The sequence below is a fragment of the Octopus bimaculoides genome, chromosome 21 (assembly GCF_046866305.1).
Source record: "Octopus bimaculoides isolate indiv1 chromosome 21, ASM4686630v1, whole genome shotgun sequence".
Classification (NCBI taxonomy): domain Eukaryota; kingdom Metazoa; phylum Mollusca; class Cephalopoda; order Octopoda; family Octopodidae; genus Octopus; species Octopus bimaculoides.
In genome coordinates this window covers 1,775,399-1,802,898 of record NC_142948.1, presented here as the reverse complement: position 1 = coordinate 1,802,898, position 27,500 = coordinate 1,775,399, and the positions used below count along the sequence as shown (strand labels likewise).

General features: G+C 34.2%; 2 protein-coding genes and 1 long non-coding RNA gene across 5 annotated transcripts in view; 1 reads left to right on the top strand and 2 right to left on the bottom strand.

Moving 5' to 3' along the window:
- Window positions 1-746, top strand: part of LOC106879553 (metabotropic glutamate receptor 5) — a 152,490-nt gene extending 151,744 nt beyond the window's left edge. The window contains exon 9 of one of the 3 annotated variants that reach the window (XM_089339218.1): window positions 1-746. This exon is cut by the window's left edge and continues 925 nt beyond it. In XM_089339218.1, the coding sequence (XP_089195344.1) occupies window positions 1-615 (615 nt within the window). In that variant the 3' untranslated portion in view covers window positions 616-746. The other 2 variants (XM_089339219.1, XM_089339220.1) reach the window with 2 other exon arrangements.
- LOC106879571 (glutamyl-tRNA(Gln) amidotransferase subunit A, mitochondrial) overlaps window positions 1-27,500 on the bottom strand; it is a 329,428-nt gene that overhangs the window by 277,853 nt on the left and 24,075 nt on the right. The window lies entirely within an intron of this gene.
- On the bottom strand, window positions 3,604-5,842 carry LOC128250456 (uncharacterized). The gene is made up of 2 exons (XR_008266472.2): window positions 5,004-5,842; window positions 3,604-3,976 (listed from the first exon to the last, which is right to left on the bottom strand). It is a non-coding gene; the product is annotated as an uncharacterized LOC128250456 (long non-coding RNA).

The following is a 27,500-nucleotide window of genomic DNA, read 5'->3' as shown; positions in this document are numbered from 1 at the left end:
TCATACGAGTCACGTGATAACGACAAGAGTTGCAACGGCTACGAGCCACTGGTAGTCACGGTGTCAGTGACGCCGTCGACGTCAGCGGCGGCGGCGGCGTTGGCGGCAGGAATGGCGACGGGAGTCAGAGAGACCGCAGCAAAAGTGGGAGGTGGTGCTGCTGCTCTCGATAAACCGCTTCACACTGCTCCCCACGCCTCCTCCTCCGCCTCTTCTTCCGCCGCTGCTGCTGCCGCCATGGCTGGCAGCGTTGCCAATACCAACGCCGCTGTCACCCCCAACGCCCCCATCACCACTACCACCCACACCACCACTCCTAACACCACCACAGCTACCTCCACTGCTGTAGTCACCACTTCCAATGCAGTTAGCAGTTTGGCTGTTGCCGCCCTCAACCGGATGTCACGTGACAACGACGCAGCCAGACGCTGTAGTGCCTTGAGCTGGAGTAGCAGTAGTGGCAACGTGAGTCTGCGTAAATCGCTGGAGGAGATGTCCATGCACGGATTGTCTGCCCTTGACGATGAGGAGATCTCAATGGAAAGGTTCATAGACTATTTGAAGACGAGAGGAATTAAATTTGACGAATCGTCACTACAGAGCAGCGATGTTTAACGACAACAACAACAAAAATAAATAATTATAAATAAAATAAATATATAATATAAACAAATACAAGACACTATATATATATATATATATATATATATATATTAAATATATATATGTGTGTGTGTGTGTGTGTGTGTGTGTGTGTGTGTGTGTATACATGAATATGTATGCATTTATATATATATGTATACATACATATATTCATGTATATATACATATGTATATATGTATGTATTTATGTATATATATATATATGCACGTATTTATATACATATATATATATATATATATAATATACACACACACAAAAGTAGGGGTAGTGGAACAAGGTTGTGGTAATTGATTGACCCTTATTAGGGTAGTGGTAGTGGTGGTGGTGGTTTGTTAGTGGTTCGTTGGTGGTTTGATGGTAGTGGCACTATGTGAGTGTGTGTGTGTGTGTGTGTGTCACACCATTTTGACCACAGTGGAGTGAGAAACCGGCGTGACAGTAGAATTGAAAGCCAGTAGGTGTGACAGCAGATTACGGCAGCCCGGTTTGAAACCGCAATATACTAACTACCGTGTCTAACCTCACCGAGTGACTATCGACTCTCCCAGGGTGGGGACATCCACCTTTAATATTCAAATGTCAACTTCAATACTTCGATTTCATGGAACCGCAAAATATCGACAACAGCAAGAAATATTTTAAAATAGAAAGCTAAAAACTACAGAAACGAGTGACGGAGCTAATATTAACGTGTACGACGGTAGTTTGTACAACGGTAACCATAGCAACAAGAACAGGACAGCGGAAACACCGATGACAACAACTACTACAACCTCAATAATAACCATAGCAACAAAGACACCAACATTAACAATAAAATGCTCTTTTACATTGTTTGACCTGCGAGAAATAGCTACTAAATCTCTCTCAATTCACATCACTTACTATTTGCCAAAAGAAAGTAGCACACATTAGATTATGTACTCCTTGATACATTATGTTTGAATAAAAGTTGAAATGGTCATGGGTGGAACAGCTTTGATGACAGGCCTGCTGGACCACGACTGACCTAGGGCTAAACCATAACAGTTACGTCGAAGAAGAACTCATGAGACGAGTAGTTTTGTATGTACCAAGTCTAAATATAAGACAGGGTGGTCACAGTTGGATCACCTTTGATCATAGTTCTGCCGGATCATTGCTGACGAGAGGTTGAACAACACCAGCAGCAAAAGCGGCCATTACGAATTGTCTTAATACAACTGTCACGTGACCACCACTTCAAACACAGCCACACGATCCCATCCAATCCTACCGTGACTAATACATCTACCACGACACAACCACCTTATACCAACACAATCTACCCACCTCTAAGTGGTCGTCCAATCTGTTAGAAAAAGCAGTCAAATCTCCCTAAAATCACACTCTATCGTTTTAAAAAGGCGGAACCCGTTGGATAATATGGATCTAGCTTTCCAGCACACATATAAAAGACGGGATGGCCATGGATGGAATATATTTGATTAAAGGTCTGTCTCGATCACGGTTCATCTGGGGTTAGACAACAACTACAGCAACAACAACCTAAATTATTTCAGACGTTCCTCATATTCTATTTATTATTGTTGTTGTTGTTGTTGATAATGATGATGTTGTTATTGTCATTGTTTTTATTATTGTTGATGTTGTTGTTGTTGTTTTTCACAGTTTGCCAAAAAGAGAAAAAAAAAAAAACACATTGCCAAATTTTTTGAAAACAAAAACTGAAAAAAAATCAACAACAAATATGGACGGTTTTCTGGGTTTCGTAGCAAATAAAAATAAAATAAAATAAAATAAAATAAAATAAAAAATCGATTTTTTTTTTTAATGTTTTTGGCCCTTTTCCACGAAGACTGACAATTCATGGCACCCTTAAGGATAAATTTCGGGATCGATTTCAAGCGAAGGATTTTGGTTTTAAATTAATAATTTTTAGCAGAAACTGTAGCAAGCAAACCATAATAGTCACGACTATTATATGTCCTCAATGGAATCCTTTAAAGCACTGTAATAATGTATATATGTGTGTATATGTATATACGCATATACATGTATATACATCCATTCATACGTATATACATAAATTCACGTATCTATATATGTGTGTATATATAAATACATATATATGTATATATATATATTACATATATATATATATATATACATATATATGTATGTATTATATATTACACACACACACACACACACACACACACATATATATATATATATATATATATATATATATATATATATATATATAGCCGATATAATTGTTGGTTCGTTCGTTGGTCGGTTGAATTTTTCTGGTCACGTTTAACATTGCATAGAAAGAGAGTGGGGAAGGTGGAGGTAAAGAAAGGTGCCGGATGAGTGCACATACTAGGCTTGGTGGCAAGAAATGAGAAAAGAAAAAAAACTACACACACCGTAAGAAAGGTTCATAGAGACGGAGAAGGAGGTGGAGGAGAGAAAATGACGGAATAGTTTGAGAGAAGTTATGCAAATGAGAAATTTGTTTTATTTAATTTTATTTTAAGGTAATAAATATTTTTCTTTTTGAAAATTAGTTTTCATTTCCTCATTTTGTATAAGCACCAAGAAGTTTGTTAAGAGTTAAATTGTGATTATTGTATGCATGACATATTTTCTGGTATTACCCGTGTTGGCAAGAGTATACTTTCAAAGTTACCCATTATATGACGATTAACATACTAGTGTGTGTATGTATATATATATATATATATATATATATATATATATATATATATATATATATATATATATATATATATATATATATATATATATATATATATATATATATATATATATATATATATATATATATATATATAGATAGATAGATAGATAGATAGATAGATAGATAGATAGATAGATATACATACATACATATATACATACATACATATATATCAGAGCACGAGATTGGAGAACTTTTTTGGCATTATTTATTCACTATTACATATGTTTCATTTACTAAGAGGAGTTACAAAATTCTACATGTAGTAGAAAACATGAAAGATATCTCCTATTAGAAATTCTTCAGACGAAGAATAAAATAATAATAACAATAATAATAATAATAATAATAATAATAATAATAATAATAATAATAATAATAATAATAATAATAATAATAATAATAATGTGTCTTTGTGTTTGGGTTTTTCTTCACCACCGATTGACAACTGGTACTGCTTGGTGACTCAGCGGTTACGGCTGAATAAGTACCACGCTTTAAAAAAATATTACGGTTGGTTCGTTCTTTCAAGGCGATGCCCCAGCATGGCCGCAATTCAATAACTGAAACAAGTAAAAGGATAACACACACACATATATAAATTAAGAGATAATCGACGAGAACAAGATAGTGGATGTGGTAGGCGAGAAAGTCTGGTTATCCAACTCAGTGAAAAAAACCTAAATCAAACGCGAACACAAATATAAAGAACCCAACATGGAAGAGTTAAAAGTAACAGCTTCAAAATGGCGCCGCCGCGCTATAAGAAAGGGACAGAATGCATAGAGGAGAGAACAACAAAGAGCCTCTTCTCACTTGTAACGTTTGTTAGGGCTGATACCTATTTTTCTATAAACATTAATCTTTAACAATTTATCAAAGACAGAATTTTATCATATGACAGAATTATACCCACTGTAAAATATCAAAAAAGAAATTCAAAACATATACATGAAATGTGAAACTGTAAGACTGTATACGTATATAAATATATGTATATATTTGTATATGTATACTTACACATACACACACGCACACATATATATGTATATGTTTGTATGCATATATACGTGTATGTATATGTATGCAAATATTGCATATATGTATATACATATACATACATTCATTCATATACATGTGTGTGTGTGTGTCTAATTTATCAGAAGTAACAGACTGACTCAAGGTCCGAGAGTTTCATCCATTAGCACATATCAAACTTGATAAGTGTCAATGCGCGAAACTGTCTGACCTAGTGTCACTCTGATACTTTTGATAGATATTAATTTTAAAAAATATACATATTCTGCTATTTTGAGTTCTATTGTTCCTGTTTCCATTACCATATATATATATATATAATTGAAATTTACAGAAAAAAAAAGACGAAGACAGGTGTATAAACAACAAACAGGTGTATTAGTTTGACGTTCGGGAAAGTGAGACAATATTTTATGTTTTGAGCCTACGCTCTTGAACAGAAGGCACACGAGAAAATAAACAGATAGAGAATGAAAAAAAACTTGTGGATTTAGCGGTCAATCATGGCGATATATGTTTATCTTATGGGATTTTTGTAGAAGCATAAAATACCTGATCAACTCAATATATTATAACAGTTTGTAAGGCACCGAGCCGGCAGAATCGTTAGCGCGCCGGTGAAAATGCTTAGCGGTGTTTCGTCAGCCTTTATGTTTGGCGTTCAAACTCTGCCGAGGTCGACTTTGCATTTAACACTTTCGGGGTCGGTAAAATCAGTACTGGTTGAACAGTGATGTCGATGTATTCGACTTATCACCTCCCCCGAAATTGCTCGCCTTGCGCCAAAATTTCAAACCAATGTTATAACACAGTTTGTCCACTCCTAGGTTCGATTCCCAAACCCAGAAATTCCATCGTCAGTTGACATCATCTTCCGTCTATTTCAGACTTCATAGAAAGAGAAAAAATATGAAACACAAATTATAGCACATACAATGAGAGTCGAACCCCCTAGGTCTTTTTCGGCCTCTTTATCCCTCATCCATAGCTATGGGTATCATTATTGCACCGATAAAGAAAGAATTATATACACACATATAAACATTCACAACACATGCATACAAACACACACACACACACACACACATATATATATATATACATACATATATATATATATATACATACATATATATATATATATACATACATATATATATATGCATATATATATATATATGCATATATATATATATATATATATATATATATATATATATATGTGTGTGTGTGAGTGTGTGTGTGTGTGTGTGTGTGTGTGTAATTCATTTTAAACTACAGCATCACAAATTCTTAAAGAATCGGTAGAATTTCAGTTTTGCAATGTGTGAAGACCTATTGGAGATGAAAACATATTTCATATATTATTCTATGCCAGTATTTCGAGTTTTGGTTTTACTATGCTGCGTATACATACATACATATATACATACATACATACATACATACATACATATATATATCTATATGTATATATACATATATGTATATTGTCTGTGTAGTGTATGTATGTACGTATGTATGCATATATATATATATATATATATATATAGCCTGTCTTCCAGACACATTCGAACGCACAAAAGCACCCCCAACCCCCAAAAAGCGCAAGTCATTATGAATGCATGACGTATGCAAACATCATTTATGTTATTATACATACATACATGCATGCATATATATATATATATATACAATACATATCTGTATAATTGCAAATATTGATTGTTTCAGTGAAATACAAATTTAAAATTAACTTTTACACCTTTTCTTCCGTGTTTTCTTGTTTTAAATTATTCTGAAATATATTTGACCTTCAACAATAAACTAGAATTTCATTAAATTCCCTGCGAGGAAACGCCAAATCAACTCATATTAAACAATTCTTGTTTTTCTGTGTGCTATGAGTCATGTGACCAACCGTTAACGGATCTGTTATCACTCGACGAGAAAACATGATAGTAAAATGGCATCTGAATCGTTATCAACTGGGAGTGAATCGCAACTAAATTTGAAATATTTGTCGGTTTTGTAGATCAAAGAATGAAGGAAGAGTTACGAAACGTGCACAGAAACATTCATATGGACTTATTTACATATACATATATGTATATATATACTGACATAGATATTTTTTTTAAATCACATTGTAGATATCTAGATTGTTCTAGATGCTTCGGTAGTAAATACAAAAAACATTCCACCTTTGTATATGTGTGTTATCTGTGTGAGCATACATATATATATACATATATATATATATATATATATATATATATATATATATATATATATATATATATATATATATATATATATATATATATATATATATATGAACCTGTATATGTACGATTATATATATATGTGTGTGTATTTGTGTGTGTGTGTGTGTGTGTACACACGCACACACACGCATATTGTGACGTACAAATTTGTTTCGAGAAGAAAAAGAAAAGAATGTAAATATATTTTAAAAACAGACGAACGCCAAAAAATTAAATAAATACATAAACCAATGATTTCCCGCCAATTACCAACATCCATCAAACAACTTTTAATTGCTAATTTGTATAATAATTATTGTTAAACTAACTTACAGTATTTATAATCGTTTTAGTGTTGTGTGATTTTTTTTCTTTGATCTGTATTTTTTTTGTAACATTTAAAAAAAGTCTTTTTCTCATTTTTCCAAAAAAAAATAATATTCCGTTCTGAATCTCCCATGATTCGCAGGGGAAACATCGTCATTAACCTCATTAACATTATTGTTAATTACTGTTTAATTGAGTAAATGTCTGAAATGAAATGTTGCTAATAAGTTTACATAATTTTTTAATCATGGACTTTTTATTTACAAACATTTATATCAACATTGCATTTCGATCGCTTTCTCCTCACGCCATCTGCGGATGTTTTCCTCCAGTATCCTTCTGTATCATGCTGTATATCTACATGATACCAAACTAGAACCAGTTATATTTAGGGTATATATTTTAAGTACTTGCATTTACGCCCCTTTTCAGTTTGATCTCTTATTTTACTGTATGCCCCGACAATACATACGTAAGTATAAATTCAAATATAATTCAAAAGCAGCGATAGTGTTGTGAACATTTTCGCACACATATTCTCAACGTATGTGCTGTGGGGATGACTCCGTCACAGCGCAGGATGTTAAAACACCTGAAAGTCATAGACAAGCAAGACAACTCGCCCCAAATCCCAACAAATAGTTTTTACATTATTTGTATATAGTCAGGGACAGGCGATTCCGTTCGCTTCCGATTCGGTTCAGGTGTTATAATTCCCAGCGCTTTGAAGGTATCATTCCAACAGCGCTAAAACGCAGCCTATCGGCGAACTAGCGGCGCCCATGCACCATTTATGTGTATTCGATAATGTTTAGCGTCGATGACACTACAGCAAAAGGAGTGAGTTCTCCGACCAGAGGAAGTCCAAGCGTTATTTCATTCTGACTTCCTCATAGTATCTTCTTAGCAAAGATATTAGCGTGGTTTGCCATGGCCTTCCTCAATTCGATGGCAGAGCCCCTCCGTCGTTCGACAGTTCTTGTTTTAAATTCTACTGGGTGTCCAGACACTCTCTTCATGAGAGTAGCAAGCTACTCAAGTGGAGGGAGTCAGTTTAGTCGCTGACCACTTGACCATGGGACAGGCAGTGTTGGTTTCCATGATACCAGTAGCAGGTATATGCATACATGCGCGCGCGCGTGTGTATACACATATATAGACGCGTAACCTTCAATATCGGCTGACTCTGATGAGCGTAAAGTTATATAATCGGATTGTTACCTAACACTCCATTGTATTTTTTACACGAAACTGATTGGTAAGATCAGCTGTGATGGATATTTAACACTATACTTTTCGGATAATGTGTTACCCTTCCCCCAAATTTGTCTCTCCTAAAACAAAGAAGCACCCCAGAAGAATCCATGAATTTGGAAAGGTTTCCCTATCCGAATGAGCCACAAATCAATCATGTTCCACCTTGAAGAATTTCTTTTCGGGATCACAGACTCTTTTCAGTCTATGACGTCACAGTCACGTGCACTTTTCTGCTGCTGTTAGTCTTTATTCTCGCTTTTCTTCTTCTTGTCGTTTTGGACATCAGTTGGCCTCAGATGGATTTCCATTGAGGATTATGATGCCTCAAGAGACATTTTAAGATCCACAAAGATCAGAACTTAACTGCAGTTCTTGGTGATCCACATCGGATATGCAATCTATGTGGTTGTCTTTTCAAAAGCCACATCAGATGCCATGATGGTTCTAAGGTGTAGGCACAGGAGGTGATGAAACTCTGCATAAGGAGTAGACGACCACCATATATATATATATATATATATATATATATATATATATAGCGAGAGAGAGAGATGATTTTGTGTGCATATGTAAGTCTCTCTCCCAATGCGTGTGCGCGCGCGAGTGTTATGTACATCTACTATATGTATGTATACACACACACACACACACACATATGTGTATATATATATATATATATATATATATATATATATATATACATACGTATATACGTACGTATGTATGTATGTCCGCACGTATCAGTGTCGTGTCTCTATCACTTGTGAAGTACTCTATACATAATTCAAATGAAAACTACATCGTAGAATTTCTTATCTCTGGAGAATCTTAGTATGTAAATGTTGACGTATCTCCCACCATGGGGCCGTTTACATTGTCTTCGGTTGTCTCATGCATAAATCATTGTATCAGTCTCATACGTAGATATATTGATCTTGCACAAGGCATACGTATGCACATATGCGCATATACACACACACACACGCATACATATATATACATATACAACACGATATATATATATATATATAGAGAGAGAGAGAGAGGGGGGGGGGGAGTGAGACATGCATACATATATATATATATAATATTAATGGTTTCTTATTAGGAAACCAATAGATTTTATACAGGGCTGCAAGAAGTGCTCAGAATAATTGAGACAAGAGTAAAATATTAGTTAAAGAATAAAAAGATTGGGTTAACGACTCAACATATCACACCCCCTCAGTGAAGATATATAAGAAATACAGCATACTCCGTCTAACATAAGGAATAAGAAGAAATAACGCAAGAAGAAATAATAAATAAATAAAAATTATAGCATATAGTATAAAATTTTTATACACGAATATATTGTTTCAACCGATAACATGGAACTGAAAAAAATTGAGTTAAAGGTATAATACAATACACGTGAATATCATTTCATAGAAGTTAAAAAAGTTAAAATTAATACGAATAAAAATTAATACGGAAGGAGTAAAAATTTCAAATATATAATATAATGATATAATATAATATAATATAAGTCGATATAATAAAATAAAATGAAATGAAGAAATGAGATACCATAAAGTAGTCTATCGGTTGAAAAAACAAGGGCAGAAGTGATTTAACACCACTTAGAATTAAAGTTCAAAGTTCTTCAACTCCCTCGGGCATATTTCACACCTCAAAAACAGTAGACACCAAAAGGCAAGGTCGCACCAATCCGGCGCACACAAAAGCGAACAACAGGCACCCAGGAGGTATCAACAGGCAAAAGTTCAATTGCGCTCACCATGTCCAAAAAAGGTTCACCACACATGAGTCAAAAACAATTGCAGCACACCGCAGGTATCCATCAGTATCCATCAACTACATATATATGCCTCTATGCATATATACATTATATATTTATGTAATTCTAAATTTTTCATTGCTCTAACGCACGAAACTCCCTCTTCTTGAGTTACTCGATTGCTTCTCCTAAATATCAATACATATATACATACATGGAAGTATATATACAAATATATACTTATACATACATGTGTGTGTGTGTGTGTGCAAATGTCTATATATAAATGTATTTGTGCACTCCAGGGTCATCTGTCAAATTACTTCATTCTTATACAAAATTATGAAATGAATACAAATTTTTAAAAGAAACATATTTTATTGCCTAAAGTAGATTATATTCTAATTATATATATATATATATATACATATATATATATATGATATTAGGAGGCGATTCCTGTTAGTTATCACCACAAGCATGCAATAGTATTAAAAATCAAAATAGGGGTACATCCAACATATAACGTACCTTCTTCTTCCCAGTTGTCTCTCAGTCATATTGCAGGTCTATAGTGAAATTTAGTTTCATTTCTATCTATGCGTATATATATATATATATATATATATATATATATATATATATATATATATATATATATATATGACTCATTTGCAAAACTCCTCTCATAACAACACTGTCATTTACTCTCTTATCCCCCCGTCCTTCTCTGTCTTTGTGGTACTTTTTTTCTCACGGACTTGGTCAGCGGTGGAGAGTGTCGTTCTTTCACTGATAGTCTGCCACCAAGACTACTATATGCATTCATCTGGCACCTCTTTTCTTAGTTCTTTCTCTCTACCTCTCTTTTACCCTCTCTCTCCCTCTGACTGAAGAAATCGACTGACCAACGGTTCACATGTAATGAACATCGGTTTTGAAACTCCGGCGAAGCTATAAATTGATATACTGAGCACTTGGCCAAGAGTGCATTGCATCTTATAGCAGAAACAAATGTAAGCTAATGAAGTGTATTACATAATTTCTTGTTCTTCTGTTATTTGAGGCTTTGTGGTAAGAAGCTTGCTTCCCAGCCACGTGTTTCTGGGTTCAATCCCACTGCGTAGCACCTTGGGCAAATGTCTTCTGCAATAGCTTCGAGCTGAAGAAAGACTTGGTACACAGAAACTGTTAAGAAGCCATCTCTCTCTCTCTCTCTCTCTCTCTCTCTCTCTCTCTCTCTCTCTCTCTCTCTCCCTATCCTTCTCTCTCTCTCTCTCCTTCTCTCTCTCTATATGTGTGTGTGAGTGTGTGTATAAATGTGTTTGTGTGTGTGTAGGTCATTGTGTCTGTGTTTGTTTCCGTCTACCGTTTGACGACAGATGTTTGTGTGTTTACGTCCCGTAACTTTACGGGGTCGATTCGTTCGACTAAAATTCTTCGAGGCAGTGCCCCATCATGGCCGCAATCTAAGCGATAAAACGCATATATATATGCACACATACATACATATATATACACACATGTACATATTTTACAAACACACACACACACACACACACATATATATATATATGTATATATATATGCAGGGTCAATAACATGTTTATAATGCTAGTTAGACGTATATATAGCATTTACTTTTAGGTAATATCTCAAAGCTTCGTATGCGTTAATCAAAATATTAATTATAATTAAACAATAATAGCTTCAAGTCTGGAGACATAAATAGACAATTACCATTCTAGAGATGTCTTGTGGGTTACCATAACCAAGGTGGTTTCGAATAAAATTGACAACCACCACTAATATGAAAACACTACAGCTGCGAATTCCGTTACAATGTCCACAAGAAAAGACAGCAGACATGTTGAATATTAATTGAATATTAATTAGCTTAAGAATAAATACGTTTATACAGAGTATTATATATATTGCAATTCATATAAATGTATGTGTTTATATGTAGTAATATTAATAAATGTTTATGCTCCTATTTACGCACATATAATTTATGCTCATATAATAAGGTCTTACTCGGTCTCGGGTGGACAGCCATCATGTGTCTGTGTGCTTAAAAAATATAGATACAAAATTTATATCCGTTCGTCGCCTTTTCTCTCTCCATCTTCTTACTTCTCTCTTTATACGCTCCTTAATTCCTGTTGCAGTAATAGATGGAATCTCCCTTGAGTCTCTCTAAAAGTAGTTAAAGGTGTCAGAATTTATATCCTGTTGGTGATACGATTAATACTAATGAATTAGACACTTGGTGATTACATACATATATTCTCGTGCATATAGATGCATAAATGTATATATATTTTTTCATAAATACATATACATACATATATACAATCTATTCATACACGCTAAGTGTTTATCTAGCAGAAATATAATTAACAGGGAAGATGAATTAATCCATTTTATTACATAATTTACAATTGTTTCATAGATATTTTACCAGCAATAATCTTATAAATTATCGATGATACACTTACAAAATTATGTAATAAACGAAATGCTCGCTCCATTCTCTCTGTTGTTTCAGATATATCATCAGTAAAACTAACTATTTCTGTTTTATGCTTCCCTATCACTGGCGGTTCCGTGTGACCCCCACCTCTGCATCAGCAAAGGTGACGTTGAGCCCCTGGAGATTTTCCCCTAATCACGGCCAGCCGTTTGGTGCGGGACCTGCAACGAAGCCTCTTCCAGCCCACAGCGTCGAATGAGAGAAAAACCCTGGTCGGATGATCTAGTGGGAGGCGGTGTACATGTCCGCACCAGCGCATGTGACGGATAGCTATGAGGGGGGAAGGTGCAGGCTGATGCGTGCGCTCACGCACTTCTTTGTTCGAGACATGATGTTACTATCTGATGTTCTCGATGGTTCTCAGGTTTCTCCTATCAAAACCGTCGATACTCTTTGCCAGGGTCTTCGAATGGGGAGCATGTCTCTGCTCTCTATCTCTATCTTTCTCTCTATATCTCTCTCTTTCTCTCTCTCTCTCTCTCTCTCTCTCTCTCTATATATATATATATATATATATATATATATATATATATATATATATATATATATATATATATATATATATATATATATATATATATGGTGAAGGCACGTGGCCTGGTGGTTAAGGTGTTGCATGCACGATCGCTAGATCGTGGGATTCGATTTCAGGAGCAAGCGACGCGTTCTGTTGAGAAAACACTTCATTTCACGTAGCTCCAGTTCGCTCACCTGTAAATGGGTCACTCTGTGAAAGATTAGACTTCCGACCAGGGGAAATATTGACCTGTTCACTTAGCCAGCGGGATGGTAGCATACCAAAACTAAAACAGTATGAAACGGATAGTGACTAGCGATGTATAACATCCAATAGTCTGGTGTATATATATATATATCTATATAATATATATAGTTCTATATTCATATTTTTTCTGTATGTTTATATGTATATATATATATATATATATATATATATATACGTAATCTATATACTGTTGTGTGTATGAATACTTAAAATTATGACTTTGTGTGTTGTATGTATGTATGTGTGCGCGCGCGTGCGTATTTCTAAATAACTAATAGTTATTAATATAGGTCAGTGAACTCACCTTGCTATCATCTATCAAGTTTGGAGAGAGAAGGGAAGTTCTACAACAGGGAGGGATCACACACACGGACACACGCACACTCACACACTAGCATAGACACAGACATAAGCTCACACATATAGATACGCAGACAAGGAAAGAATTTATTTTCAGAAATAGGAAAGGATAATTAAACACACATACATATGAATATATATGTAAATATATGCATACATATATATATATATATATATACATATACATATACATATATATATATGTATATATATATATATATATATATATATATATATATATATATATATATATATATATATATACATACATATATGTGTGTGTGTGTGTGTGTGTGTGTGTGTACAGGGGGATCAATTAATTATGACTTTATTCAGGATATTCCCTTCTCAGATTCACACACTTATTGCTGAGGTCCTTCAGCTTTTGTATGGTTGGGCCTCCAACCAAGCCTTTCGTCATACCCTTAAAGCCAAGAACGTTTCAGCTCACCCTCGTATATATATATATATATATATATATATATATATATATATATATATATATATATATATATATATATATATATATATACATATATATATACGTATATATACATATATATATATGTGTGCATATATATATATATAGTAGAATAATAAATAGGAAGTTCTTGGTACAGTATTATATATATTTGAAAGAATGAGTAGAGATGGCTTTTTGAGGGGATCCCTCAAATGATGATGTTTACAGTGAGTTACTCTGATATGAGTTGATATGCATAAGGAAAATAAGACAAAGTCTAAAAGACAGAAACCGGTACTAAAATGTACCTCATGATAAAATTACCTTAGCATATTCTACGTTGTCTTATTATCCTTACATATATATATATATATATATATATATATATATATATATATATATATATATATATATATATATATATATATATATATATATATATATATATATATATAAGAAGGAAGGAAACAAAGGACCACTGATGAGGTCACAGAAGTGTGACGAAAGAACTCTGGCCGAAATAAGATTAAGATTAATGTAATATAAAGCTGAAGCAAATTAACACCAAATATACAGTGCGTGTGTTTTTATTGGCTAAACTGGCAATATGACCATCCCCAAGTACAACAACATATATATATATATATATATATATATATACATATTACCTGTATTTAAAAGAGCCGGCGTTGTCACATTTTGCATCACGCTGATTCTCTATGAGAACTACATTAAGATATTGCGTGCCTGTGGAATATTCAGCTACTTACATATTAATTTCACGAGCAAACTGATCTGTTAATCGGATCAACTGGAACCCACATCACTGTGACCGACGGAGCACCAGAAGAATGTGTGGCAATCTGTGTGTGTGTGTGTGTGTTTACATCAACGTGGAGGAAGTTATCGATATATTTGGCCAGAAACACCCTGTAGTAAAACTTTGGAATCTTGTCGTTAGAAAATACACTCACCGTTCCTAGTTGCCCTAAACTAACATCCCATTTGATCGTTGTGTGTTTCACACGAATAAGGAAGCCTTTACGGCTGTCGCTTGGACTGCGAGAAATAGCAACCAAAGCTATGCATGCATGTACATATATAAGAATTTGGTCGTAAAAGGAAAGACAAAGCCACGAACTTCATAAGAACTCATTACTAAAATGCAGATTAATTAAATTTTTAATTAATTATACTGACAAGCGTATGACTGTGTTGTCCCCTGAAGGAACCGTTTTGAGTTTGATCGGAGTTGGATCGAAATAAACATATTCTTGTTAGCGGAATTAATTAAAATCTACCCATCCCTCTATCTATCTATCTATCTATCTGTCTGTCTGTCATTTTTTAAATATTTATATGCATCTTCATTTGATCGCACTTCCACTCCCTATTTCTTCTCATTTCCCGTTTGATAACAATAATTTAACCATATATATATATATATATATATATATATATATATATATATATATATACATACACATACGTTATACACATATATACATATACATATACATATATGTATATCTATATATATATATATCTATATCTATACACACACACACACATATACCTTGTATGTACTGCTAGATGTACGACTCCTCCTGTATGAGCTTCTTGTAGATTACCGTTCTCCAGTCAGCTTCCAGTACAGTTGTTAGTTCTTCCCCTGTACTTGGCAGTGTCACTGGTTTGGTTATGCTATGCAGAGTACATGGAGCGGAATATTTGGATAAACACAAGAATAGATGATTAGTTCCTACGGAAATTTCCCTGTTGCAATTATTTGGATGTTCCAAGTGCATTTGGATGCCTAACTGCAATGGTGAAACGTACGTAGGGAGTAATAATCTATACCAGTGATTATCTTAATTTTCCTCTGTATACACACACACACACACACACACACACACACACACACACACACACACACACACACACACAGATAAATTGTAAGATAAGTAGACAGGGGGAGAGAGTTAGATAGATAGAGAGGGGAGGGACACTTTGATAGACAGAGAGATAGGGACACTTAGATAGATAGATAGATAGATAGATAGATAGAGAGAGAGAGAGAGAGAGAGAGAGAGAGAGAGAGAGTGTGTGTGTAAAGCTGTAGGAGAGTTGGCTGCTATTTCTTGCAGATCATGTGTACTCAGAGACGTTTTCTCGTTATACGTTACTGATGTTGCTGCTAGCGTCATTGTTGTTCTTGTTGTCGTTGTTGTTCAACCACGAAGCTTGAAATATCCAACTTCAAATAATGAAGAAAACAAAAGCTCTCAAAGTAAATGTGATATGATAAAGATTTGAATACTCTTGTTGTAGTTGTGGTTGCTACAGCTGTTCCAATTATGGTTGCCACTATTAATGTCAATACGGTTGTTGATATTGTAGCAGTTATACGTGTTGTTGTTGCTGTTACTGCAATTGTCGTTGGTGTTATCTTTAACCTTTTCTTTCGTCCTTTACTTGTTTCAGTTACCAGACTGTGGCCATGCTGGGGCACCGCGTTAAAGAATTTACTTAGTCGAACGAATCGACCGCAGTACTTCTTTTTAAACCTAGTGCTTTTTCTAAACGCTAAGTTACGGGGACATAAACGAACGAATGCCAGTTGTCAAGACGTTACGAGGGACAAACAGACAGACAGACACACATACATATATATATATATACACACACACACACACACACATATACATATATAAGACGTGCTTCTTTCAGTTTCTATCAATCAAATCCTCTCACAGGGCTTTGATCGGCCCGAGGCTATAGCAGAAAACACTTTCCCACTGCGTGGCAGTGGGACTGAACCTGGAATCATGTTGTTGGGAAGCAAACTTCTTACCACATAGCGACGGCTATTTCTTCTTCTTCTTCTTCTTCTTCTTCTTGTATATACATTGGAAGTGGCTATTTGGCAGAATCGTTAAAACGTCGAGCAAAATGTCATAAGGTATTCCTTCCGGATCTTTACGTTCTAGTTTCAAATTCCACCGAGAGCAACTTTCCCTTTCATCCTTATGGCCCTATGGCCTGGTGCCTATGTTAGATATTATTACTGACATCATCATCATCATTATCAACATTATCATTATTATTATTATTATTATTATTATTATTATTATTATTATTATGAGTTCAAATTTCGCCGTTGTTGACTTTGCCTTTCATCCTTTCGGGGGTCGACAAATTAAGTACCAGTGAAACACTGGGGTTGATATGATTGACTATCTCCCTCCCTCAAATTTCAGGTCTTGTGCCTATTGTAGAAAGGATTATTATCATTATTCTTATTTTCTATGCATGGAAATTTCTGGAAAACCAAGAAATTCTTTTTTTTCTTTTTTTTTTTTTTTTGAAATTCTATATTTTATCTAAAATGTTTGATTCCTGAGATGATGTGAAGTCCACAGAGATGGTTCTGAAGGTACAGCCTTAGGACAGAACATCATGTAAAACTATCTTTTTGGTTATACATTTGTTACCTATGTTCTCATAAGAACTATTACCTATTACTTTTATCTCTCTGTCACGAAATCAACACACTCTAGGAAGAGACAGATACATTATCTCTTTCCACAGAAAGTGTCATGAGTGAATATTGGTTCATTTCCATAGTGAAAGTATTATTAAGATTCTTCATAAATTTGCTGAAAGGCTAATGTATATAATAAACACTTTAAAAAATGAACGATTCTTCACATATTTATTCTTAACACGTCGTAAAAGAGAAGCTATTCTCCTAAGACGTACACAACAGCGATCAACGTATTTTGTGTCTGAATCTGTCGAGGCATGTTAAGAATAAAAATACAAATAAATCCTACCAGATCTCTCAGTACACGGAACAAATAACGATTTTTACTTTAAAGAATCTTTAACTATGGAAGCACTCGATCACACAATCTATCTCTTACATTATTCTACTAGGAATGACTACCCAGTTAGCGTTTTAACAAATTTTAACTCGTTATACAACATCGTTATCAAGGAAAAGTGTTTTAGGGTGGATCAAAGTCGCAGTGAATTAACCACGATAGCTGTCCCATAGAGGTGTAGATTTTGAAATAAATTATGTTATATGTATGTGTGCGCGCATGTATATATGTATATATATATATATATATATATATATATATATACACACCACACCCCATCAGACAGTACAGTATATATATAAATATATATATATATATATATATATATATATATATACACACACACAAACATATATATATACAAACACCACACCCCCATCAGACAGAGTGTGTGTGAATGTGTGTCTGCGCGCGTAAAAAAAAAAACAGAGAACGTAATTGATGTTTCCAGCTTTATATAACAGGTGTTTCAGTAAGTCGATTGTCATTATTACACTTGGCAATTAGATACCTGTTGTAATCCATTCAGTACACCTCCTCAGAGTTTGCTGCGAAAAATACAAAGCTAAGTGGGATGCTTACCCCAGTATATTTCATTTATGCAAATTACATTAAATATGATAGGCATGGCAGAATATAACACTTAATTTCAGCTATCTATTTTCTTTTCGGTTCCATTACAATTAACATAAATAATTAAAATCTTCTGTATATATTATGTCCTCGATTTTATTCCATAGTTTGTCAGAAAATTGCCATCAGATTAAATGCATCTTTAACAGATTTTATCTTCAATTTCGTTCCATAGTTTATCGGCCAATCGTCTTGGGGCTAAATGTTATATCAATAATGGAGTTAATCTTCGATTTCTATCCATAAGTGAAGTTACATGCGTAGACCGTAATGTAGTAATGTTATTAGATATTATTAAATTAATAATCGAATAATATAATTATTGAGTGACTAATTAAGAGAGTCGGTAGAGCGTCGGAAACAATGTTTTTCGATGTTCGTCTCGGCTCTCTGCATTGAGTTCAAATCGTGTCAAAATCGGGGTCGATAAATTAAGTACCAGTTATGTACGAGGAAAGATTCCCCTCTCTTAAAAATAAACCGTATTCAGATTCGGAGATCGGTGCTTCCCTCCAGCTCTAAAAATGCTCAACATTCTCTATATGTCACAACAGTGGTCCCTATGGCATCTTCATGCGTTGACGTCCAAGGAGATAACAAATTATGTCTTCGATGTCGTTCCATAGTTAAGATAATATTTGTCTAAAATGTTACACGATTTTGCTATAATTTTGTCTGGTGAGGGTCATTATACCAATAATAAACACACGCACTGGTTCTATTTCACATCTTCACTATCGATTTGGAGCTGGACCAAATGTCTTTAGATGTTTTGTTATATATTTATTATATTATCGATTTGGTATAAGGCGGCGAGGAGGCAGAATCGGACAAAAATGCTTAGAGGCATTTCGTTCGTCTTTACGTTCTGGGTTCAAATTCCACCGAGGTCGACTTTGCCTTTCATCCTATCGGGGTCGATAAAATAATCTAGTCGTGTACGGTGGTCGATGTAATAGACTAGCCCCCTATCCATTTTCAGGTTTTGTGCCTGTAGTAGAAAGGGTTTTATCGATTTGGTACCGGACCAAAAAATGTGTTGAGGTGTTTAGTTACAGTAACGTTGACGTTCTCAGTTCGATTGACAACAAACTTTGTTCTTCTTTCTTTCGTAGTCGTTAAAAATAAACTACCAGTTACATACTGGGGAAAAGGTCTGTGTAAATCTATTCTACCCTCACTACCCCTTCCAACCTGTATAAATTTTGCTCATGTGACAATTAAAGAAATTATTCCTGGATAATTATGTTGTTCTTAAATCATTGCTGTTGCTATTGATGTGATTATCGTTGCTATTGCTGCAGATGTTGCTAATGGTGCTGTTGGCGTTGTTGTTCTTGTTGCTGTGGTTGTTGTTGATATTGCTGTTGTTGCGATTGTTGTGCTGTTGCTGCTGCTTAACCCATGGTCCGTCATGATGAAGCAACGATGTGCCCACCACAACCATCCCATATTTATTGCGATGCCGAGAACTACGAGAGGGTACCCAAAAGTAACTCGAAACGTTCTCTATAAGCTGAAACGAAGGAACAGCGTGCTTCCGTGAAATTCTCTTTTCTGCTGGTAAAAAAAAAATGGCTGCTGAAACAGTTACCATACCTCAAACAGCTTACTAGGACGCCACCATGAGCAAAGCACAAGTTTATGAGTGGCTTTCACGCTTTAGGAATGGTCACTTGTTGCTTGAAGACCAACCTCTTTCAGGACGACCGTCAACCTCTTGAAGGAATGAAAACATTATGAAAATTCATGAATTGATCTTGGAGAACCATCACCGAACAATTAACGAACTTGCTGATATGACTGGTGTGTCCTGGAGCCCCTGACAACGAATTTTGAGCGAGGAATTGCGAATGAATAGAGTTGCAGCAAAACCTGTGCCTCGTTTGCTCACGGAAGATCAAAAGTAGTCACGACTGAATGCATGCCGTGAGCTTAAAGAACTGTTGGAAGTTGATCCGGACCTTTTTCCGAAGGTCATCACTGGTGACGAAAGCTGGTGCCACGGAATGTGAAGATGTGGAAGAGGTGAAGAAAAAAACCAATGGAGGCGTTAAAAGGCATCACTTCGCAAGAGTTCCATGACTGTTTCGAAAAGTGGAAACGCGTCTGGACTGATGCGCCCACCCTCCGCAAAATTTCAGACCTTGAGTCTATATTAGAAAGGATTATTTAGCCCTCGGTCACAGAATATTGCTGTTGTCACAGGAATATCGATGGCGGATGCTATTATGATAAAAAAAAAACTCTAAAAGTATACAAAGAGGTGGGGTGAGAATATGAGCGAATAAGGGTGAGGAGAATAAGAGTGAAGCGGGGTGGTGGTGGTGAAATAAATGGTGGCTGTGTGAATGAATGTTCAATTTTAAGAAAATCAAATGTTAAGATATTTTTCAAAAAGAAGAATCGTAGATTAAGGTGAGTGGGTGCTGAGGGTACTGGGGTGCCAGTGTACCCAAGTCCCGGGTGTTGAGAAACTTCGGAGACCGTGAAGTGAACAAAAGATTATCCAATGGAGCTGAAGTATTTGATCACTTGTACCCTTCCCACCTCAGTGGAGTAGAAGCAGATCTGTCTTGAATGAAGTGGAGTGGAGTGGAGTGGAGTGGAGTGGAGTGGAGTGGAGATGGGTCTATCTTGAGAGCCAGAAGAAATGCCGCTAGCCATTTTGTATGACGTGCCAACAATTCTATCAGCTCACTGGCATAATAATAATAATAATAATAATAATAATAATAATAATAATAATAATAATAATAAGAAGAAGAAGAAGAAGAAGAAGAAGAAGAAGAAGAAGAAGAAGAAGAAGAAGAAGAAGAAGAAGAAGAAGAAGAAGAAGAAGAAGAAGAAGAAGAAGAAGAAGAAGAAGAAGAAGACGACGACGACGACTACTTCCATTTTTTTTAATTTGTCACTTTAGATTCCACGAACGTAGTGCTGTTATTGCTGGTATTATTATTATTATTATTATTATTATTATTATTATTATTATTATTATTATTATTATTATTATTATTATTATTATTATTATTATTATTATTATTATTATTATTATTATTATTATTATTATTATTATTATTATTATTATTATTATTATTATTATTATTATTATTATTATTATTATTATTATTATTATTATTATTATTATTATTATTATTATTATTATTATTATTATAACTAAAGGACACAAGCATCTCAGTTTTATCAAATTCAAATCTCAAACCAGTGTAGAAATTAAATTAACTTCAATTATTTCATTAATTAATCTTAAAATATTCAAAAAAATACTAAAAGTGAATTGAAAGAATATTCGAATTGAATTATGATTTTTCCTACCTGTGTGGTTAACAAGTTCGACCTGCAACCAAATGGTCTCAGTTTCAATCCCACTGGATGGTGCCTCAGTTTTCTACAAATTAATGCCAGTGAATTTATTATGCGGATACTGTGTAGAAGCTCGTCGCATATATGTGTATATGTATATGTATGAATTTATATATATATATATATATATATATATATATATATATATATATATATATATATATATATATATAAAGAGAGAGAAATATTAATCAGTTGAAATTTACGAAAGTGACTCAAAGACCGAGAGTTTCATGCATGACACGTATTAATTTGGCAAACGTCAGATACGAAACTCTCAGTCTTCTAATCACTTTTGTAAGTTTCTGCTAATTAAAATGTGTGTGTGTATACCTGTGTGTATATGTATGTATACGCCCCCCCCCCACACACACACACACAAATGGTAACAGGAAAATAATAAGCAATATAACGATTTCTTTCTGAATGTTGACATTTTCGAAGATAACATCTGCCAGACGACATTTACTTCCATTAAGGCGCATGCTCAAAATCACCGGGGATTCACATATACATATATTCATACATACACACACACATATATATGTATATACATAGGTTCACATACACACGCGCACTCCTAATTTCCTACCCAATTAATTAAAAAGATTAAGTCTTTGACTGTCACCCTAACCCTTAACCACGACCGCTAAGTATGCAACGGCAAAGAATTTTGTCTGATTATAATTTTTTTTATTGGTCTGTTAGGTTCTAATATCTAAATTAATAAAGAATATTAATCATCATCATTAAGGCGGCGAGCTGGCAGAATCGCGAGCGCGTCGAACAAAATGCTTAGCGGAATTTCGGCCGTCTTTACGTTCTGAGTTCAAATTCCGCCGAGGTTGACTTTGCCATTCATCTTTTCGAGGTCGATAAATTAAGTACCAGTGAAACACTGGGGTCGATGTAATCGATTTATGCTCTCCCCAAAAATTTCAGGCCTTGTGCCTATGGTAGAAAATATTATTATTATTATTATTATTATTATTCTGTTTCGTCTGAGGATGTAATACGACTTCTGGAGAATAAAATCAATGCCAACCAGTTCTGAGCACAACTCTAATGTCATTTGTGAGACAATTGACTGTAAAATCTATGGAAGGAAATCGAAGTAATAATCTATTTATTTAAGTCTCGATGTTTATGTTTATATTCAATTATTAAATACGATTTTAAAAGAAATTATCTATTTCGTGGTTTTCTATGAACTTCTAACAAGTTTAATCTGGAAGTCTCACCGTACTTCCAGTATGTATGTGTGTATGCATGTATTATGTTTGAATGTATGCATTATCTATGTATGTATGAGTGTATATGTATATACGTGTGTGTGTGTTTGTGTGCATGTGCGTGTGCTTATGCATATCTGTATAAGCACATACACATGCATGTATATATGTATGTGTCATTGTGCGTGTATATATATGCATTTAAATATTGTATACATACATATATATGTATGCATATACTTGAGTGTGTATGTATATACTTTGTATTAATCTTGATCTATCATATAAATGGTTTCCAGCCGTGACCATCACGTTTTCTTCCTATGTGTAGACAGTCCAAGACCATATCTTTTAACATATCACTTCCTGAAACGGATGGAATGGAATTTGAGGGAAATTTGGCTGCTATTTCTAAGGTTGAGTGACAACGTAAAGGTTTCAAGTTTCATGAACGAAGATGGCTGCAGGGAGAAAATGGTTTACGACTTTAACATCTAGGATGGATAATCCCTCTAAATCTCTTACTTTCAAATCCCATAATGCTTAAAGACTATGCTCTATGCACCAATTTCTCTGCCAAGGAGTGTACAAGAGAATGCTGGGGTATTTACCCATCGTGTGCCATTCAGTGGAACCAGAAAATGAGTCACATTTGTTTCCTTCTTTTATGCGGTCTCTTTTTTTAAAATGCCTGTTAGTCTTCAATATAAACAATCATATTATTCTTCTGATATTCCTGAAAATTCCAAGACATTGGCACCATGTATTTCTTCTGCCCAATCTCATAGATACTGGTTCGGCACCGGGTGGGATTTATTTGTCGTCTGCTTCTTCCCCTGAAACCGGAAGTATTAAGCGGCAGTAATCACATCGATGGCAAAACATTTGACGGGAAACATTTTGCATTCTATATATAGTACACCGCCTCATATATATATATATATATATATATATATATATATATATATATATATATATATATATATATATATATATATATATATATATATATATGGTAAATGAAAGACGGAAGATGGAATGTACGAGAATTATTATTAATCTCAACAATTGTTAAGTCTGCCACATAGGAACGTTGGTAGCCTTTTTAAGCCACCAATCAAGAATATTTATCCATCAGTTCAGTGTTGAGGGCTGAGTAATCATTACAGTGTTGAGTTCTCATTTCTCACCGCTCGATGTTAGTTCGTTATCCGTACGCATACCTACGTATATTTATATATGTATGTATGTGTGTGTGTGTGTGTGTGTGTGTGTGTGTGTGTGTGTGTGTGTGTGTGTGTGTGTGTGTGTGTGTGTGTGTTATTCGTGTGTCTGTGTGTGTCCGCTCACCATCACTTGACAACCGATGTAAGTCCTAGGCTTACAAAGAATAAGTCCTGGGGTTGATTTGTTCGACTAAAGGCGGTTGCTCCAGCATGGTCGTAGTCAAATGACTGAAACAAGTAAAAGAATATACCTTTAGCAGAAGCAACAGAGTGACACAAGCGCTGAGAATATCGTGCATTAGCACTTATCAAACATTGGTAAGTGCTAATGTACGAAACTCTCCTTCAATCGCTCTGTCGCTTCTGCTAAATATTAATAAAAATATATACATATATATACTGTTTTCCTATTTTCCTGTTTCTATCACCAAAGCCACACACACACACACACACACACACACACACACACATACATGTGTTTGTACGTATGTATTTTTGTGTATATATGTGTACATATAGACACACACATACAAATATATATGTTCGTGTGGGTATTTGCATGTATATATGTGTGTGTTCATATATAAAAATGAATATGCATATATATGCATATATATACGTGTATATATATATATATATATATATATATATATATATATATATATATATATATTGACACACACACATACACACATGTATATATTTATATTTATATTAACTGATGTAAACTACAGTTCAATAAACAGTCCGTACGGTTTATTACAACTATTATATTAAGTTAAATGAAGTCAGGTTAAATTCAATTATATTTCTATTTAACCAACACAAAACACCTGTATTAAACAGAGATAAACAGATAGCATTCCGCCATTGAAATTTGCCTTACGTATGATGGCGTTCTTTTTAATTATAATTATGTGACTGCGTATGGATGTGTGTGTGTGCCTATGTACGTGTATATGTATACACACACAAATATAATTTATATATAATATATATATATATATATATATATATATATATATATATATATATATATATATATATATATATATATATACACATGTATTCATACATAAATACATATATATGTGTGAGCGTTTGTACATGACAGTATGTATGTGTTTATATACACACATTTGTGTATGTAGATGTAGATGTGTATATATATATATATATACGTGTGTGTGTGTGTCTGAGTAGGTGTATGTATACTCTCACCGTACTTAGAGAACCACCTTGTGTAATGAATTAAAAATTCTATCCATGCAAAACATCGACAGATTTCTGCAAAATATATCTTTATCAGTTTTAAATTTTAAACGAAGGATATTATCACGTGATAATCAATTAAGTGATGCATTTACCTGAGGTCATGTGGTTCATTTGCTCTTGTTTGTATTGTTGTTATTGACCTTATAGTTGTAAACACCGTATAGAATATCAACTAGACATCGTTATGTAACATTGACAATAAACAAATGAGAATAATCGTTGAAGTCACTACACAGCGTGTGAATTAATATCATTGCTTTTGCTGTTGATATTGTTGTTGTTATTATTATTATTATTATTATTATTATTATTATTATTATTATTATTATTATTATTGAATGAGAGAGCAGCGTATGCCATCAAAGTGACGCCGGAGTTTAAATATACGAAGCCCAATATACCCATCATGACTACCCGTCTGATAATGGGTACACCAGGCTCATGCATCACAACCATTCGATGCCAAAAATTCGATATATTTGTTTTTGTTCAGAAAATTACTTTGCATTGATTAGACAAATTCCACAACGTGCTGATGTTCTCAATTTATATAAACCAAAATATTCTCTTCTGCGTTCGTATCACGTGACGAAGAAATCTGTTGAAATTATCAACCTACTTTCCGACATACAATTTGACGTAGCATGTAGCATAAACATTCAAACGGTGTCACCATTTTCCCAAATTCTGCTGGATTTCACATGGACTCTTAAGTCCTCTACAGTCGTCTTCGTGTATAAGTCGACCAATCTGTTTTGGTTGTTAACATTCGGCTTGTACGAGAAATACGTTAATCCCTATACAATCCAGCCATTTTGAAACAAAAAAAAAGGTTCATTTTTATTGGTATATTGTTTTGTGTCCCTCTAGTTATACAAATTACAAATTCTTTAGCTTAAATAATGGTTTCAAATTCAAAAGTGAACTCGTTGTGATTCCTAAGATCTTTCGGTTCATTCCTGCACAACATTTCGATAATATGTTATGTCAATAATTACAACACTATTGTCTCTCTCTTTATTTTATCACGTAAAATAATGTCAAGGTTAATATGCACCGTCTGTTGGGCTGCTTGTATGTCTGTGTGTCTGTAGGTTCCACAATATTTTCGTATTGTTCGTCTTTAAGATAGGAGGAGAGGTGTACGAGTACTAGAGGAATGTAATTTTTTTTTCCTTGAATGTGAAATTGTGTGACTGGGTGTGAATAAAGTAGCTTTATCACCATCATCACCATCATCGTCATCACTATCGTTATTGTTGTTAATCTAATTATTAGTATTAACAGTTTTGTAATTATTGTTATTGTTATTGTTGCTATTAACCCCATCGTCATCATCACCATTATTATTATTATTATTATTATTATTATTATTATTATTATTATTATTATTATTATTATCATTATTATTATTATCATCAGTAGCAGCAGCACTGCGACGGCATCGAATTCCTTTCTTGAATAGCTGTGATCAATATTTTGAAAGCAAGTCATAAAAAATCAATACCCCACCCACTGCCCTCTCTCTCTCTCTCTCTCTCTCTCTCTCTCTCTCTCTCTCTCTCTCTCTCTCTCTCTCTCTCTCTCTCTCTCTCTCGCACTCCCACCCCAGCTCTATGAGAGTCGACTCATTATATT